Source organism: Dromaius novaehollandiae, chromosome 8 (genome assembly GCF_036370855.1).
Source record: "Dromaius novaehollandiae isolate bDroNov1 chromosome 8, bDroNov1.hap1, whole genome shotgun sequence".
Classification (NCBI taxonomy): Eukaryota; Metazoa; Chordata; class Aves; order Casuariiformes; family Dromaiidae; genus Dromaius; species Dromaius novaehollandiae.
The window spans coordinates 18,009,292-18,029,707 of NC_088105.1; the positions used below are offsets into that span (position 1 = coordinate 18,009,292).

At 39.9% G+C, this 20,416-nt stretch overlaps 1 protein-coding gene across 12 annotated transcripts in view; it reads right to left on the reverse strand.

Moving 5' to 3' along the window:
- NTNG1 (netrin G1) overlaps positions 1 to 20,416 on the reverse strand; it is a 160,590-nt gene that overhangs the window by 136,341 nt on the left and 3,833 nt on the right. For 11 of the 12 annotated variants that reach the window (XM_064515810.1, XM_064515809.1, XM_064515812.1 and 8 more), the window contains exon 2: positions 16,559 to 17,259. In XM_064515810.1, the coding sequence (XP_064371880.1) occupies positions 16,559 to 16,804 (246 nt within the window). In that variant the 5' untranslated portion in view covers positions 16,805 to 17,259. Of the gene's footprint in view, positions 1 to 16,558; positions 17,260 to 20,199; positions 20,215 to 20,416 lie in introns of those variants that run through there. The other variant, XM_064515811.1, reaches the window with a different exon arrangement.

Consider the following 20,416-nt stretch of genomic DNA (forward strand, 5'->3'; position numbering starts at 1 on the left):
CTTCAAGGATGGAGACTTCTTTGAATGCATTTGTCCAATGTGACACCCCCGAAAAATCAGACAACTAAGGAAAGCAAGATGGCATGTCAATCATAGAAGCATGATGTAATTTAAAATAAAAATAATGCAGCATCATCAAACTGGGCATGTCATCTTGCTAAAGTCAGCCTTCTGGTCACTTTCTTTTTATTACTTTTTATGTTTGTGTTTCAAATTATACTGTAAGTTATAGGGACAATATCTTCCTTCAATTTTGTACAATGTCTGGCTCAGTGAAGTACCAAACTTAACTGATGGCATTGGGAATCACAATAACTCACCATTTGTTTTAGTCATTTGCTGTCCTAGGAGGTAAATGATGGTTCAGGGAATAGCATGTGAGTAGCATTGCCTAAGTGGTTTAGCAGTGTATATTTTCTCAAAACACACATACCAAATAATGACACCTGTTTGAGTTCTTTTTAGAATTCCTAATTTCCCCAGGAAAATTGTTTTCTATGTTTAATAATGGGATGAAGGAACTCAATAGTGCTTAAAACAAACAAACAAAACCCATAATGCACTGTGGACACAATAGTGATATCACCTCATTTTTGTGATATGCCTTTCTGAATAAAATAATGCTAAGCATAATGTAAATTAGTTAATAAGGCATAGAAAAGAAGAAAACAGGGCTGAAAGTTATCCAGGGTTTTTCTATTTCTTTCTTTTCTCAGCAGCCATGTTATTTAATAGAAGACTTAAAATTCTTAAGAATTTTACAATTCTTAAGTCTACTGTTTCAGAATCCTGAAAGGTTAAAAATATTTTAGATGCTGTCAGATGACACACAACCCTTGTAGCTTTTGCATTTAAACCATAACCTTAGAAAAACAGGAAAACAGATCATAACAATATAATTACAAATAATGACCAAACACAGAATTATGCCTTAAATAAGGATACTTTAAAAATAGTAATAATAAATCAATAAGTCTTTATTGTGTGGTAGATATCTACCACTTGCTATAAAGTGAAAGAATGTCATTTTTGCAGGTATTTAAGATGAGTGTGGGACAAAATACAGGGCAGCAGACAACGGAGACTTATTCCCAAATGAACACTACTAATATCATAAAAATTTAGCGATTCTGAGAATTCTCTATATCCTCTGCTTGAAAATGGAGACAACCAAAATGAGATGCAAATCAGTGCCTTTATCTAATGAATAATGCAAATGAGTGCTCCTCTTATGGTGCAGCAGGCTGCAGGAATCCTCTCTGCCTCACCTCACATTTCTTGTGGATTTAAGCACCATGTGTCAGAAGAAATTAGAGAAAGGAATTGCCAAGAAATGACAAAGCCTTGGAGCCCCAAGTCAGTGTAGACAGCAAGGTACATTAAGATGCATGGTACAGAGGGGGAGAGAGTTGACATCTCATTAAAATGAAAATGTTGCTATTTTTCCTTCACCTAGTAAATGGAGTTGTATGACACTGTAATGTGCAATTATTTGTGTGGCTATTAGTTAGAGACATCCTCCAAAATGCTACCAAGGTGGTATCTGAAAAACTTTATAAAATCTTTCCTTTTTTTTGCAAAAACATTGGTGCTATTTTATCTCTTTGATACAAGTTAACTGCATCAGCGTTTTTCTAGCAGCATCACAGCGCACACTGCATCTTATCCATTAGTCACAAGCTTTGCCGTAACTTTCTCTTAGCATCTAATATTACCTTCCGTAAATACACTGAAGCAAACAAACCTGAAGGCATACAAGCCCTGAAAATTAACTTTAACTCCTTTTTTCAGCCATTATTTTGCCTGAATAAATTCTTGATTCAGAATCCAGCACAGATTTCATCTGTTCCACTAAAAAAATCTTAGCATGCAGACTAGTCACACTGTCACAGCCACGTTGTCAAGTCCCTGCTCTTTGTCATTATATCAGATTCCAAAACTGGGGATTTGTGAAACTTAACACTTTTTTTGACAGGTATTCTCTCAAAGTACAGAACAGGCAGACCCAATCTAACAAAGTTGTTCACTTCCCAGACAGCTTCCTAGTTACCAAACAGCGAGCTGCGGCAGAGCGGCCCCGGGCCCGCAGCGCAGGGCGGCCCCGCTGCGCAGGGAGCGGCGGGGATGGCAGGTCTCGGCATGCAGGTGCCGAGGGTCGCAGTGTGGGTGGCAGGGGACACCTGCATGCTGGCGCCTGCTGCTGTAACTGCGCTCTGCGCGTATGTGCTGCCTGCAACTGCTGCCACCCAACGTGGCGGGCAGAAAACTGGGGAAGACCTTTTCTTTAACTATTGCATGCTCCCTGGAACGCAATGATTGAGAAAGCTCATTTGAGGGGAAAAATATCCAGCTGCTCACCTGAGAAGTCAAGATCACTGCAAAGTCCTGAACCACAGTATTGAGAGCTTAAGAGACAACACAATCACTCAACTTTGGGGCTTGAATCACATTGGATAAAACTGCAGGGCTGTGCTCCTTTTGTTCACTGGTCTGGTTTGTGAACCAGCTGGCAACAGATCAGTGTTTGATTCAGTAACCCATAAAATAGATAAATCTATGTACAAAGCAAAAATGAGATTAAAGATGTTTTACTATATGTCCTTTCAGGAACTGTGAAAAAGAAACCCTTTTATCACAAGCTGACAAAGACATCATTGCTATTTATAGTTGCACTTCAGTTCATCAGTTGGATGCACACTAGAGAAGATGCTGCAGACTAGCAACACTGTTTCTAAATTAAGAGCTTACAGTTTCTTTCTAATAGTTGAAAGCAAAGCCATTTCTCTCTTGAACAGCTTGTTGCAAACTTCGTAATAGTGCAAAAAAAGGTGTGTGTGTGGGGGTTTGGGGAGGGGGGGGATGAATTTCCAATCAGTTCAATTCTACTGAATCAAGGAGGGATTGCCTGGGATATAGGTCAACTGAGAATTTGGTGTGAACTCCATAAAAATGTGACTCGTAATCAATATACCATTTTCACTCTCTTAAATTAAATGGACATAGATAGGTTCTCTGGTCCCGCTCCTGATAGTGGTTATGATGCCAGGAATATATAGAGAGTTTAGGTTTCCAGTAGCAAGGACAATGAATAACTATAGAGAAGAAAACTACTGTTAAAGCAAACTAAGCAGCTGATTTGAAGCACGGAGACAATTAAAGTCCAGCATTTCTGAAAGAGTAATAAAAATGTCACTACAAATGATGGATTGTTACAAGTCCTTGGCTTCTTCCTAGCACTCTAGGAGAATATGGTGTTAAATCAGTTCCGAGAGATTATTAGTGATATATGTTATTTTCGCAAACTCAAGGAAGTGAGTATTGTTTCATAAATCAACTGCAAGTTAAAATTAATTTTTTTACAGCTTAAGTTTTGTGGCCTTTACATATACAATTAACAAAAACACAAAATTAAAAGAAATGCTGGAGCCTGGCTCAAACTGAGAGGAGAAAAGCTAACAATGTTCTTTTAAGAAAAAAACAAAGCAAATTGGAAAATAACTCTTTCCTGTGCCTGCAGATCTCGCTTAATGCCTGTGAGGTTCACTGAGCATAGAATAAGATGTTGAGCCAGAGATACTGTAGAAAACTCTTGTTTCTTGTTAGCAAAGGCCTGTAAATTCCTTGTAAAGTGTTTTCCCATTTTGTGTTGTGTGTTTACTTTCTGTATTGTTTTTCCTGTGTAAGGTATTATGAAAATTAGGTCAGAAAACTATAAATGACTAAAAACAACTGCACCTAACCACCTGGTAGGTGGACACCCATGAAATATATAGTGTAAGCAGAGATTAATATTATCAGATACAGAAGTAGCACAGGCTCAGTTATAAATCTCCTTCTTTATGTATTTATGAGCAAGATGGTGTCTTCTAATGAAGTCCGTAAGACAATACTGTTGGAATCTCTCAAGTATTTCTTGCATGGGAAAAGCTGGTTTCTCCTGCAAACTAGAATATTTGTCCACAAATCCTTGAATATCTGCAGAGAAATATGAGGGATCTCTGCCCCCTGTTCTGAGACACAACATTGTTACGCTCTCCGCAGCGGGACAGGCTGCTCAGGAGCTGCAATACCCATGGGAACAGTGTCTGGCCAGGTCCCCTATGTTCCTTGGAGTGTGTGTAACAGCAAAGGGCAGGAGCTGCCAGAAAGATTGACGTTATCTTGCAAACAGCTATTACAAGTTCAAGGGAACAGGTTTATTGCCCTGCTCTTTGATACTAGTCCTCCACTACTGTTGCATGGCAGATGTTGTTACACGTTTCTCGATAAAATGCTGTGGATCTGATCACTGGTTAAGAGCAATATTTTCTGAATTCCAAAGGTGTTTCCAATTTATTTCATTAATTATTTCATTGTTGTAACAGTAAATGTGTTCTGCCTGTAAGTTTTATATGGTTCATAATTATAAACAAAACAATTACTAATCCAAAGTAAAGCCAATGACAGCAAAAAATTGCTCGGTATTGCCCTTGTAATGCCACAACTCTAATTTCTAAGGCTTGTTCAGTCCTTGGACATGGATTAGGATGACACCAGAAAATAGAAACTGTGACTGTGGTTTATGTGATGGTAGTTTATAGAAGCTCATGTAAGGTGGTGCCGTAAAAACATGTTGAATAGGTCATCACAGGTGCCGTTCATCTTTGTGACAAGAATTAATTGCTGTTATTCAGCTCTTGTAAGTCTTCTTTTGGGGAATCAGAAGGAACTGGCCTGTCAGGAGAAGCAGATGCTGACAACAGCATTAGCTAGCATAGCCTCACTGACCTTTAGGGTGGGAACTGAAAAACCTGTCTGAGACTGAGGTTAAATTCAGTGTGGTCCTACTGTTGCCTGATTTTTTTGTTTCTGATATTATACAAAAATGTTATCATTCCAAACCCATTTATTACCACTACTGGGTACTTGACAAGATACAATCACCAGAATGACACTTACTCCAAATTCTTAGTCAAGTTGTTATTGATCAGAAGAGTCGAATGCTTCCTATTAAAAGGCTGTGCCAGCCTTCTCTGTACCTTTGCAATATATTTACTTTCTTGGAGCTTGTGTCTAGGAAAAACAGCACTATAAGGGAGTTCACACAAAACAATTAATGTTTCAGTGCATGCTTCTATCCTATTGCTGAAGTCTTTAATCTTAAGACTTCAAAAAGAGCAGCTGTGTCTGTCTAAGGTCCACAACTGAGGTCTGTATGGATCCTCACCATTTTGCAAGACAGTACTGCCCCAAAGGAGTAGCAGAAGTGTAAGTAAAAATAAAAATCCATTAGTTCTGGTCTCTCCTCAAGCTCCAAAGCCCGTAATGCATGATGGATCCAGCCATGCTGGCACTGGGAAGATCCGTGTGTTCTTTGAAGCAACTCCACATTTCTTTCCTTAGTCTGCCTTTTCTTCACAATTTTCAAGTGCCTCTGTTTCAGCGGGGCCAGAGGGAAAGGGGCTGGCCCTCCGGGAGGCAGTGCCCCATAGGGACAGCCTCACTGCGCGTGCAGCAGACCAGCAGGATGGGTGTGCTGCCGTCCCCACCTCAGCTCAGCGCATTTACATGCCTTTACACCACCTTGAAGGAGCTGGGCTGGCAATATTTCTGCACTCCAGCAAAACAGAAGTGGTGCCGGTTCAGCCAATACGGGTCGGAGCGTCCAGCTGGCACCACAGGAACCATCTCACGCAGAGCTCGGAAGTTTCTATTTCCTCTTTGCCAAAGAAAGGGCATTCAGTTCCAAAACTAGCAGAAGGAGGAGAAACAAACATGCGCGTTTATCTTTTCCAAAAAAAGAGAGGGATGAAGGTTCAAAATCCTGAGATTTTCAAACATCAACCATTTGTCTGTTGTTTAGTGTTTAAAAAGGGCATACTCTACATTATTGATTAAAAGTCCACAAAATGCTAAAAAGTTTTTTTTTTAATTAACAAAAAAGGAAACTATGTACTCCTGTTTTCAGACTTATTTTTAAACCTATAAAACATGGGACTCATAAATGATGAGACTTAGCTACTGTAGAGTGCTACAATTGGTGATAGTGCAATTATGGAGAAATATGGGAAGTTTATTCAATAATAGATCCTCCTGTCCTTTTTAATTATTTACAAACAAGCCATGACATGCATAAAGCTAAAATAATATATTTTAATATGCAAACTCTGATATGTATGACAAAGCACTTTCCAGTTAGAAGGTCTAAAACATGCTTTCTGAGCATTCTTGCTCAGAAAATTCCTGAAAGTGTACCCAAGAACCAAATGTATTAACCAAATCCTGTCCTGTCACTAGAGACACTCAGCCTTGCTTTGAAGCTTAGAAGGGTGCAGCAGTCCAAAACCAAACACTAATATAATGAGTAAAGATGTTTTATAAATGAAAAAGTGGGAAATAAATGAACTTTGGTGAAATTGCTTCTGAGAAGAAACAGATAAAAAGATAAAGGCATACTGCTAATTTTGCTTTTACCTAAGACAGTTTTCAAGTTTCCAGTAGTGAGTTTCAAACTGGTACATAGGGCTTAATCACATTACTAAGGAAGCAATATTTGGGCATGATCCATTGCCATTAGTGGGACTCCTTCTGTTGACTTAAACAGCCCATATTAATTTCAGTGAGAGATCATAGTTTAAGACCTGTTTATAAAAAGTCAAACATTGATTCTTAAGTGTGAAATGTACATCGTGATTCAGCTCTAACTGTTTTTCAGTTGTTGAAGGATATATTTAAAAAAAAAAAATCAAAGCCAGTGCTTCAGATGACGAAAGGCTTGTGTTCTTAAATTATTTTCAAAAGCTTCTCTCACTTCTGTTTCAGAAAAAAGGGGAATAAAAGTGTAAACTGGTGGAAAAATTTACCTCAAAATTTTAGTGAGGAAAGCTAAAGATATGTGGACCCCTTAAGCCCATTAGTTAATGTTTCTGGAAGTTTGTGCAAACTCTTGCAAGAGAGACACCTTGCTAGGATATTTCTGCAGGCTATCCCTGCAGTATTCTTACTGCTTGGCAGATCCATATGGTCAAGGAAGCCAAGAGGCATGCCAGAGTCTGCAAGACTGAGATAAAAATAGATGGAGAAAATAGAACATGTAGAAAGAATTGTTTTAGCAGATAGAAAATTACATTCTGTACTTTTTTCTATAGCTGTGCACATGGTTGTTTTTAAAAGATGAGAGCTTTTTTTTGTAGCTGTTTGCTACTCTTCCTGCCCCCCCACCCCAGTCATTTGTAAATGTCACCCACAAGCAGCTCTGTTTCTAGTTTTCACTGGAGGAAAGAGCCCTATGAGCAGGTGTAGATGGTAAAAAAAAAAAAAAAAAAAAAAAAAAAAATCAAATTGATGAGTTAAAATGATGGTTCCTGACAGTTTTATAGATAAAAATCTAAAATGTACCAGGATGTTGAAAAGACACAGTATGTACATGTAAGAAAATGCTCCTCTCATAATGGTGTCCTCTTTTAAAGGTTTTACAAGTACTTAGCTATAAAAATTCTCTCTGGGCTGAAGCTTGCCTTAAAATATCTCTGGTATAGTACAATTTCTTGCTTGTAATAAATTTAATTCATTTGCACCCTATTCTTTCTTCTCCTCTCTTTTTTATTTCTAAATTCTATATCAACAATCTGCCTGAAGAATTAGAGGATGAGAAATAAAAGCACTTTACAGAAAATAAGATGTAGCAAACATCAAGGCTATGTGAAAGCACTTACGCACACTGACAAGCCTGCCCAATGCCAAGGATTTTCATGTCCCTAACTACATTTGTATTTCTATATCAAGGCTGTGTCGCTGCAAATGACCCATGGAAATATAAACTTCCATGGGTACAAGTAAATCAGGTACAGAATTACTCTCTATCTCTCATTTAGTGAGATTAACATTCTAATGTACAAAGGCACTTTTGTCTCATCAGTCAATGACCTTAATAGTATCTAGGATTATTTTTAACTTTTCAGGGTCCAGCCAGTATTTACAGATCCTGAACAAAGGCAGGAAACATTTGGCTTAATAGATCCATTACCTGTTTTTAGCTACTTTTAAGATGCCTGAAAGTATAGGTACATTATTTTTTTACTTTTTTTAAAAAAATATCAGGAATTTCAGTTTTGATAGAACAGTATTAGTATTGCTTAAAAAAAGCAGCAGTTGGTACTCATACTAAAATGCAGCAGCTCCTCCAAATTCAGCATTTTCTAAACTCTGTGGATCAAAACAAATTACGGGTTTTCTTCCTTGCATAAAGAGATGGGTAATTTCCATACTTTGTCAACAGGGACTGCTAATGCTTGTTTGTATTTCTCCATCTTCGCTCTATGGGCTAAAGCAGAAGGAATAAGATAGCTATTATTTTCTGAGTCTGTCTTTTTTTTTTTTTTCCTTGAATGCTCTCACAGAATAGTGTGTGCCTAAGTGTTTGCAAGAGGGAACTTGGGCTGTACAGTGGACTAGCTGCTTTATAAATAACATAAAAATGTAAATGTTAAAAACATTATTGGGAAATCGACTTAAGCCTCCTTAAAGGAATACAGGTGAGCATACTAACAAGAATGATTTTCTTGACAATAGCTGGGGTTTACACAACTCTCAACTGAGTTTGGCTGGCATTGTTTCAACTAAGCTGCTTACAAATGCAAATTTTAGTATATGGAAGTGCCTCAGGAACTTGCATTTGGTTTCCAGTGATTCTTAGCTGCTATAAAGTACAAGCCATGAAAGAAGGGAATGTGAAACTCTGGGGTTTAGATACCTACAGGTACTAAATGAAGAAAGAAAAATATGTTTGTCCAGATAATTTGGACAAATCCAGACAACACAAAACTAGCTATATTGACTCCTGCCAAATAAATCCAAAATTTGTACTCTGAGATTTGTCCATCACAGCAGGAGGAAATATAATATCACACTGGCTGTACACTGTCCTCAAAATGAGGCAGCAGCCCAGAAAGCCTGATGCTCCAGCAGCTTGCTGGGGACCGCAGGGCACCAGGTACATGCCTGAGACATGAGAAAGCGAGCTGCCTGCTCGCCTCACATGCGCTGCAAGGGAGAAACCTTTCCAACACTTCCCGGTGCGTCCACCTCTTCCCATCTGGGCATTGTTCTCCCAGCCCGGCTCCCCTGCAGCGACGCCGTGGCAGGATTACACTAAAAGCACAGGTGACGGTGCTGAAGGCAGGCCCACATCTGAAACCCCGCTCTTCAAGGTTTCTAGCACGCTGCAAGCTGGGTCACCTCCTGCAGTGTAGCATGGGATGATGGCATGTCGTGCCATCACCTGGGACAAGGTGTTGGGGACAATGAGCACTCATCCGGATGCTGCTTTACTGTGCTATACTCATCATCTCATTATGAGGGTCTCCCTAAAGCTTATGCTCCTGAGCTATGGGCTCAAGATCACCTCTGTCTCCCCAGCACAGGCACCAATCGCAGTACATGGCTAGTAAAGATTTTATTTACATAGTACTACTGTTTTATTGCCGAAGGTGACAGCAAAGGTGCCCGCTGAGGGGATGTTTCTGATACAGCTGCACTGAAAGCACGCTGTTCTCATTCCCCTGGGATTGCCATGGTGTCTGTACCACCATGGGCATGCTTTATTTCTTTTGAAAATTGCAGTTATTGTTTGCAGAACTGCAGCAGCCCAGGTTCACGGTCTGGGGACAGGGTGGCATAGTGCAGCGTGACTGGCCCTGCGTTTTGGCATCCTGCTGCTCTGGGCTGCAAGGAGGGATCCGCTCGCGTGGTTGTGAGAACCTCGTCTGCGGCGCCAAAACCACCCCCGACAGCAGAGGGTTGAGTTAGTCGCAGGAAGGCAATTCTGCGCCAGCTGGCAGGACTTAAATGCTACTACCCGCCACACTTCCTAAGAGTTTTAACTATTTAGTGAGCAGCACCAGTCTCTGCTTCATACTGACCGTCCAGGAATTATTTGTTTGAAATTTTGCATAGACAGGTGCAAAGTATTTAAGAAACAAATTCTCTGCAGTAGGTTAAAAGGCTGGGGGGGGGGGGGGGAAGCATTGGTCTTGCCATGGTCATCAATAACCAGCAAATAAAAGCTATGTGCTCACAGCTGTGTTTCCTTTAAATACATTATATTATGTAGGTGTTACCAGGTGATAGAGACCTGAAATTACTTCTACTACTGGTGAAATTTTACATGACCTATTAAAATCCCTTGCTTCCTAAGATCAAGTATTATTTTGATAATCATTTATTGACTATTACATTGACTACAAATGCCTAACATTCCCAGCTAACTTGAAAAATGAAGGGAGGAAAAAATGGAAAAATATGAGGGAAACTGTGAAATGGAACAAAGACAGTGTTAAAGGCAATACTTATGCAGTTTCTATAAGCTACATTTATAAAATATGTATCTTGTTAAAACGATAAGAATCTTTGCACTTTTACCTTGTTGCGATATGTGCCATAAAACCTTGCAACTGAAAATAAACAGAACCCTGTTAAGTTTGTTCAGAAACCTTGTCTTCCCCACAAATGTTTTTAACATCTTAAGTACTTTGCATGCATGCTTTTGCTTAGCTTAATGTTTGAAAACACTTACGTTTCCAAAGTGTAACTGAGGGGAAAAAAGCAACTGGACAGAGTTTTGTTGATGATTTACTAGGCAATCTTGATGTGTGATAACGAATAAAATGCAAATCTGGTTTTCCTGCAATCCTTATTTTTGATTTCTGAAAAATGTATTAACTTTTAGATTCTAGCAAGACAATTATTTTCTGCTGCCATTAAGGGTCCCCCCCCCCTTTTCGGGAAACTAGGAACTCCTTTTCTAAGAGGTCTGAGGAACAAAGCAGCTTTGATGCTTCTCCAAAGACGCTGTTACGAAAGGCACAGGTAGGCCGTCCTCTTTGGACCTAGCTGATGGGGGGCTATGGAAGAAAGGAGGGAGGAAAGCAGGCAGGGGAGGAATAGCAGGATGGTGGCCTTGCCTCCCTCTTGTCCCTCCCAGACGCTCAAGGACTGAGGTGGTGCTATGGCGAGAGCAGGAGGCCAGAGCGGTTCCTGCCCTGCGCAGGGCGGAGGGGAAAGGAACAGGGAGTCTGTGGGGTACCTACAGGTCTTGTCAGCTGAACATGAAATGAAATATCCCCTAACTTTAGAGGAAATGCCACAGTAAAAATTCTGCTCTCTGAAAGATAAGGCTCTTTTTCAACATCAGTGAAGGGACATTTCTATTAATTAAATGTTCTCAAAAGAATACAAAGCAGATGAATCCAGGTATTGTACATAAAGACTATAAAAACTTACAGGTGTGTACATTGTCTTAGAGTGAACATCTGTGAAAATCCATATTAAATAAGGCAGCAATAAGCTCATCTTTAACTCCATGTTTCCATTCTACCCCATGCTACTAAAGACTGCACAGATTGAACTAAAATTAAGAAATTCATGTCCATATTTAGCCAATAAAAGAAAAAGCTTTTTCTTTTCAGTATCTTTTATAGGATCATTCAACACTATTTTAAAATGTCTTGCCCAAGCACACATGCATGCTAGAATGTTTCCAAAGGAAAGTACATTTTTATTTCATGTTTTGATTTATAAGTTACTTCAAAGAATATGTTCTTTTAATTATTTCAGTAAACATAATAATGGTATCACTAACTACACTGCAGAGTATTTTCCCTTTTTAAAGGAATATAAGCCTACTTGTAATTAAAGGAATGCTATATTAATGATGCTGAAAGTCTCAGAGGGAAACATTTAATGTCCACCTCATAATATTATGCCCAAATTACATGCACAGAAGACTTTTTAATAATCTTTGTTTCTTAATTTAGTTTTGATTGGCTATGAAATACAGAGTAGCACTCAAGGGCTCAAATTTCTACTGCCATCAGCACTTCTGCTCTATAAATTGTACAACGGCACACGACTTCTGTCTGTAGGCTTCTCTTCAAGCTTCTGTTCAACCAATGAAGAAAATTAGCTGCAGGCAGCAGATAATTGCAGATAATTTTATCATTTTTTACGCCACGGAGATGTTGGATTGTGTTATGATAGCTAGGTTTGCCTAAACATGGGCAGAAAATCATGTTTATGTGTGGCCATTTCAGCTGTAAACACAACATAAACCCAGCTGCAGTTTGCAAATCACAGCCACAGCCACTAGGAGTCTCCTGGCTGGGAGTCTGCGGTGATTTTAAATATTAACCTTGGGCAATGTTGGAGTGCAAAAGCAGTGACAAAGGCTAGATCTTAGCAAATTAATCAGCCTTGCGAGAGGCAGCCCATGGCTGCCTGCTGTGGGAGTCAGTTCGAAAGCAGCGTGGCCGTCCCAGGCCCCTCCGAGGATTCTGGGGAGACGCGGCCTGAGACAACCAGCGCAGGAGGGCAACGGGGGCGCGGGGGGCTCACAAGGCGTTTGGTTTATGGTTCTCCTTCCTGCTTCTAATCACAAAGCAGTGATCTCCAGCTCTGCCAGGGCAGTCTGACAGTCATACCGGGGGCACAGTCCAACTTTTTAAAACCAGAAAAATCAGAAGCTTCCTATAAGATATTTTTGTGGGGCAAAAGATGGTGACAGTCACGAAGAAGTAAATTGTAAGAAATTTTGTAAAAATTTTAACAAGCGCTTGCAAATAACGAAGTAAAAGATTTCACCAACTGTTAGGTATTCCTAACAGGGGGATTCAAAGCAGATTTGTTTGTAAACTGAAAAGCTGCAGGCCCCAAGAACTAGCCCATTCAGGTATTTAAAATGTTGCTTATGATATCTCTGCAAAATTCATTCTGAAAAAGTGAAGTAGCTACTCTCCCTTCCCTCTTTCTGTTTCCTTTCCCCCTTCCCTGTCCCTCTCTCTTTTCTCCCAAGCCAACTAAGTGTCAGTGTAAGGCGCCAGACACACAAAAGCTCGAGACCCACAAACTGTGGCAGCGCAGTGACCATCAGCCCAGCACGCTCACTCACAACACACACACAAATTTGGGCAAAGGAAGGGTACAGCAAGCAACTGTGCACCTCTGCCATCACTGAGCGCCTCACTGAGTACCCCAAAATTGCCTTAAAGCACTCAGGGATGACAGCGGTCACCAGCCAACCCAGCTACAGCTCCCGCTGTGCACGTGGGTAGCACGACCTGCGGGGACGAGGGCTGCCATGTACCGCTTACAGGCACAGGTACCTCCATGGCCTGAAAGTGGGAGCGCAATCACTCTAAGCAATTCATTTGTTTACACACTTCTTTCATTGCGTCTTTCCTTTCAAGCAAAATCCTTTCCCAAGCCTCAGAAATCTTGGCTGAAAAGTGATGAGATTTTAAACAAATAATGACTTGGGGGGGCTATTTATTCTGCTTCTGCTGTTTGAGCTTTTCATTTTCCGACTTTTCTCTGCAACCATAAGGACTAAGAAAACAAAGATGATGTTTTAAATAAAAGCCGAGAATCTCACATAATCATAGTACTCCCGGGGTTTGAGATTTCAGAATAATCTCAAGAGTTGTCAATACTGAATGTCACTATTAACTGGAATGTTATCCTCCGACTAGATGATTGCATAAAAGCAATCGTGAGATGGCTTTCTTGCTGCCTGCTCCCCAAAATCCCCATGAATGCTGGCCTACAGGGATTACCTTCAGGTACTTATGAATGAGGAGTTGCCATTGTCCAGATTCAGAGGCCTGCGTTTGCATTTTGTAACAAATCTGCATGCGCAAAACCTTGTTATTTGGGTCTCTCAACTATACAAGTTCACAGAGCAAAAAACCAAAATGGAATCGTAAGAACATTTAATTGCACAGGGAATATGTTGAACCATGTAGGCGGCCAATTTTGCTGTAACCTCCCGTTCTCCTGCTCTCCACACGACGTAGCCCTGCTGTACTATAATCTCTCAAGAGGACCTGGGTGCACCTGTCAGCCTGGGTGTGTTGCAGGGACATGATCTGCACCAGGCTGACAACTGACACAGACTCAACACATGGACTGTATGTAGCAAGGTACCAGGGTGAACAGAGAACTACTAAGGCGGACTGGGGAACTGATACAGAGACAAAACAGAAAACTGATTCAACCTCCTCCTCCTATAGAAGCAGGCTTGTTTTTTGGTACAGTTGCTTTTTCTTAGAATATTTGAAAGGACCCAGATTTCCTCCAAGGAATTAACAGAAGGCAGTTAAGCATTAAGCTGATCTGAATAACAATTGGAAACTAATACACAAGCTTAGTACGTTAATACCCAATATTCATAATAATAAAAACAAACACTTTAAAGTCTGTTTGGTCCTTCACTGTGCCAAAAAGAAACCCTCAAGTCTCTGCCATATCAAATTCAGGATTTTTTAAGTGCAAGAACATGCCCAATAGGAATCTATTCTTTTCTGCTGTCCACCTCCTGCAAGTACTGACAATGCTATTCCAATGCCTTACCTCATTTTCCAAAACTAAAAATGAATGCAAAAATAAAAGATCTCACTGGGAAATGCCAAAGGCTCAGCCCTACCAATATGTATAAACCTAATTTTGAATGAAATGTGCATGTGTAATTTCTATGTGTACATAAAGTATATAGCTGGACATGAAGTGCTCTTAGGGATGAGGGGGGACTGTAGAGTTCCTCTTCATGCTGAAATTTTCCTTTTCAAAGACGTGAAAGTCGAAGCAAAAAGTCGAAGCAAAAAAAAGTCTGAATAAAAATGTCCTGCAGGGCACTGTAACATATACATACCTTAAAGCTCTGCTTCTGTACAGTACATCAGGAACTGCAAATATTTCTGTAATTTTCCTAATATTTCATGTCAGTCAAGCTATTACCAATGCATATGTGAATGTGGTGTATTTGTACAACACGCATCTGTACTGAAAGTAAATATAGCCATTTATCAGACTCTGTGGGAGTCAGTCATCTTAAACTCACACCATTAAATATACTATTTCATTGTGTGCTCTCTTGCTCTTCCCCTTTTCCTGTCTTTCCTGCTAGGTGTCTGTTGGCCTTTGGTACTGCAAGGGTTTAAAGTGGAAGTAAGTTACATTTGTCACCTCAGATGATTCCTGAGCAAGCTTTCATAATCCATCACAGCATCAAGGATCCTGCTAGGTCAAACATTTACAGTAAGAGTTCAGCAATATTTCAGCAACATTTTTAATACTTAAAAAATATATTTTGATTAAATCTACCATCTTTGTTCTAACTTGAGAGTAGGCTGATAGCCAATGCACTTAGAAACTTTAAAAATTGCTTAAAATAGGAAATGCTGCAATATCTATCTGCAGTAAAAGAAGAAACAAGTTTGTTGGGCTGTGGACTGCACTAAAGTGATCCATACAACTTTTTTTATTCACTGCATGACAAGAGTTATTAAACATCACCCTGTCACTGATCCAGGGCTGAACCACATCTATTACAATTTTGACAGAGAAAATACACTTTAAGATAAAGAAAAAAGAAAAAGACCATATTATGCCAGGCATGTTACATTTATTTATTTTTAAACGGTGGCTGCTTGAAGCTGCTTGGAGGTTTAGGATGTCAAAGCAGTGTCAGCAGAGATGGATTAGTGGGCAGAGAGCAAGTGGTGCAGTCAAAGGTTCACAGTGAATGTAATTTATTCACGTAGCTCTCCAATTTATCACATGGCCATCACCATAATGTACGTGGGAAGCAGCCGCATACACGCACACAGCGTCCTGAATGTGTTTGTGGCTGGACCTGAACTCCTTATAGAACACTAGTGGTTGAAAACGATACTGTTAGGCATTTAAAAGTAAATTTCCTTCCTGTGAGGACTCTGTCACACAGTGACGATGATTCTTGTATAGGCAAACCACTATCTTGTAGACTGCATTCAATTACAGTAACCTCACTTACCAGAACTCATCAATTTTTCAAACCTAAATTATCTAGCTAATGTGATGTAAATTTCTTATGCTTTAATATTACCATATAATAGATACAAATATATACATTTTACATCTCAAACCCAGATTTCCTAATCAAGGAATACTATATTTTCACTCAGTATTTTCCAGAAATAAATATTCAGTGGCAGAGAAAATGAATTTCCATATTCTGTAAGAAGAAAAAAAGTTATTTGCGAGTTGAAAGTTTCTTTTAATTTTAATGACCTCTTACAGCGTGATCTGCCACCAGCCCAGCTACTCCTGCCACCTTCGAAGCTTCTGCAGCCTGAGTTTCTAGCAATATTCTGCTCTTTGGAAGTGATGCTAAATTATACAACACTGGGATCCTTTCGGCTGATCGGAACCAGCTCACTGAAGTCTTTTGTGATCCAGTCGAACGCACTGCAGTTAAGGGTTAGCGCTGTAGGAGTTTCATGCTGCTTTCTTTTAAGGCATTAAAAGTTAGACACTGAGTTCAGACAAAGTCAGACTAGGTCCTAATGAGAAGAACATCTCATTGCCCAGCTTAACGCACTGCATTAATGAACGCTTACCATTTCATTTAGCAGAACTCTTTCACATTTGGAATATGATGCAGATTTTTCTTAGATATTTATACCTAAACTAAAAGAACTTCCACTTTGAAGCCATCTTATCACAAAAATATATCCACCAATTATGCACAATGTAAAGCTTGCCTTACCATTGCACAGAAGGTCTCAGGAGGATCTCCACATGTTATGTCTGGGGGATCCAGAGTCACTTTTACGTATTTGATCATGTCTCTGGCTTCCGGCTGGCAGGCCATGTAATCCCATACTTTTCCTTCTTCTGTATAAATCTGAGTCTTACACACGTCATAATGTCCCCACACGGAAGGATAATGCTGCATCACTGAAGACACAGTAACCCAGAGGGCATGAAGTGACAGGAATCTTGATAAATACATCTCTAAATCCTTTTGTGGCACCTTCGTAAGTATACTCAGTACCGGCGTACGTGCAGTCTATAGATTATGCATATATGTACATGTATATATTTTGTAAAATAGGTTCCAACTCAGACATGAAGCATTAGTATACGGTGTTTGATTTACTCAGTTGAAGACTTTGGTAGAAGCCACAATCCCCAAATGACAGCCTTTCACAGCAATGTAGAGCTTGTCCTTTGTCTTACAACTTATCTATCAGGGCTTCTCGTAACACATGTCCAAGAGCAGGTAATAGCTCGTGAAGTTGCGGGTCTTCAGCTACGCTGTCGATAACCCCGAGTGATCCTCCGTGTTCACGGCTCACAGGGGATGCCCAGGCGCACTGATAAATCAGTATCCGAAGCAAAAGGACGAGTGTCTACAGGCTGGTGTCTTTTCCCCATCAATCGTTCTTTTCTTCTGGCACCAGCACCCTTTTAGAAACAAAAAAGAGTAAGAGTTATTGTCCAAGAATCAATGCATTACAAAATATACGATATGTTGACATTTTGGAGGTTTGATGAAATGTAAAGCAAATTGGTATAATATGGATAACCTTTAGCACGGGTGCCTTGCTAGAATGAACAAACTACCAAAATCATTCACATTGAAAAGTGTTTCAACATAAAGGATTTAACTCTTCTCTAACAAAGACAGATTTATAATGTTCCAGGTGAGTTACAGGTTTCTGCTTCCAAAATTATATTTCCATCCTGGCAAAAGCAGAGAGCAAACAACAGAACTTAGACATTTCTCACACTTTCTCAGCTGGCAGCTAGGGGAGAAGGGAACCACACCACCGTGGGGGAACAGCAGGAGGGCTCTTTTATTAAAGTGACAAAGAGATGAGTATCAGGGCTATGAGGTGCCGATAGTCGCTTGGCAAGAGGACCTCAGAGAGCTCCAAAAGCCTGACGCACTTCTTAGCCTTTTTTGGAAGAATGAGAAAGATGTAATGAGCACACTTCCGTTTCCTTGCATTTTCTCATTAGCACTGGAAGAGCTTTGCTCCTTTTTTTTCACATGTGATTACTGATGAAGATAACAGTTGATTCATTTGTAGCTTCCTATAAGGACACTTTCCTCTTTTAATATGGCTGCCATATTTTCCTAGGTTTGGAGGGGGACAGGTATTACACATCTACTCAACGTTTATTCTATCCTCTCCTTAAAAAGCACCCAGGATCCCCTCAGTTTATAACGCCTCAGTTATATTATTGTAGGTATAAAATCCTGGGATGTTTTTTCAATGATTTAAAATATAGGTATGTGCTAAAAGGCAAAAGTAAAAATACGGATACAGTGAGGGAAACTGCAAGGACAGAGTAAGTTCCCCAAGCAGGCACAGGCAAACCAGGACTGCAGCTCCGAGCTGGCCTCCCGGGCCCGCGTGGCTGCCGTCAGCCGGCCCCAGCTGCGGAGGCAGGGCAGGCGCTGGCTTTGGGGCAGCGGCACCGGGCTCCCGCGGGTGGACGAGGTTGGTGAGCCGCTGCAGCATGTCTCCGTTCTTTGCACCCCAGTTCTAAACTCCACGCGAGCGCCTTAGACAGACGCTCAGAAACAACCGTAAGGCGCCACAGTCTGTAGCTCACTTAGTTTGTTTCAAGTTTTAAATTATGCCCGGCGTCATGACCCTTCCTCTACCACAGAAAACTGGAAAGGAATATGTAGCTGGGTGAGCTCCTTAATACACTGCTTTGGTAACACACGTTTTCGAGAAAGAGCAAAACTTATCTTCAAAGCTATTCACAAACTGCCTCCCTATATTTAAATAATGCACCATCTTCAACTGAACTAAACTACAGACACTACGAAATGCCAACAGATGGTTGAATTGTGTTTCCATAGCAAAGTAATTTACAATAATTGCCGTATGGACGTAAATGCAATTTTCCATTATATTCATTTTATCAAATGTTACCATACAACTGTGATGTATTTTATCAGAATATGTACAGAATATCTGAATTTTTATGCAGTAATAAAACTCAATTAGCTCAAATATATTTAAGCTTCAAATCTGAATTTGAAACAAAAGCAGAAATATCAAAGACTAAATTAATCTTTCAAGAATCACATCGGATAGTACCATAGCTTTATTAACTACCTTACATTCTTTTCTGTTTTCAGTGGCAATATTTACTTATTATCTTGGAATTCACAAGTTCAGTAATTCAGAGAACATTTTTAGTGTTCTTCTAGAGACACATCACACTTTTCCTCGCTAGTGCTTTCTAATATATTTCAATAATTTTGCAAGACAAAAAAACACAGCTTAAATAGAACAGTCATAATCCAGAAGGGAAACAACTGCTCTGTTAAAAAAGAATCCCTTGACTTCACTCAAAACCTGCAAATTATTTTGAATTTATTGTGACAAATCAAGACATACTCTATACTGGAGAAGGCTTGGTCATAGTTGGAATAAACAATAGGTGCATGTCATGTTTCTGCACGAAAATAAGACATTACCAGGTTCAGTTATCCTTCAACCATAAGCCTTTACATTCAGGCAAAAATAGATTTGCTTTCTTTAATATTTTTGTTGCTAGTTCTTCAGTTATCCATAACCTTTTATAACTGCTGAGACTCTGATCTACAAATAAATAGGACTGGATAGGACTGGAATAATGTGAAGCAAGCCGCTATCTTAACACACTGTGCTAAAATACTTCCCATATAACGAATTCTCATTAAAGTAAGTCGGGGTCATAATGACGGTCGTTACACAGAATTATAGACTATAACATTGATCGAATTTAGTGCACTGACAAGGAAAAAATGCAGAGGAGTGCAAGACATTTGAGCACTAGGCAGATGTAGAACTGTACGACAGACATTCCTGACAAGAAGCAGCCAATTATAGCTTAAATTTCTGGCATATAACCAGTTCTGATTAATAGTTTTCCATTACATTACAGACATATTATTAATGTATTAAAAATGTCAAGCTTTGGCAAGAACTAATATGGCATGGCTCAGTTAGCCTGCAATATCTTCTGTTAATGAGCTTCCATTGATGCACAGAAAGATATTGACCAAAGCACATTAAGGATCATATGCTAAGCGCTATTGGGGGGTTCTCTAACAGAGCTATACAATTTGTCTTGATTATATTTATTCTTGCAGAGTCACTCATTATGTACACTCTACATTTTAGTGGCCTATTTCTAAAGACTTGTATATATTTGAATTATTCTGCAAAAAACGTTTAGAATAACATTTCTAAAGCATAACGCTAAGCTTCTAGCTATACCCTGGGCAATAAAGCAGGATTTTTTTTTTCCAATAATACATGTACATTTGACCTTACAAAGTAAAAAGAATCAAACAAATCTGGAATAACTAGTATGTAGCGTCCCCGTCCTCCGCACCTCGTAGCTCTCTCTCTGTTCACCGTCTAGTCCCGCGTTTGGGGTGTTAAACGGGTCCTTGGGGTCTGACGGGGAGCGACACCTTTACTGACTTCAGGCAAGGTAACTGCAGGCTGCTGGAAGGAGGGATTATGCATTCAAACCCGCCGGCGCGCTGCACGCCGCTCCCGGAGACACCCTTTGCGGGGCAATAGCGGCACTGAGCGCAGAACGTTCA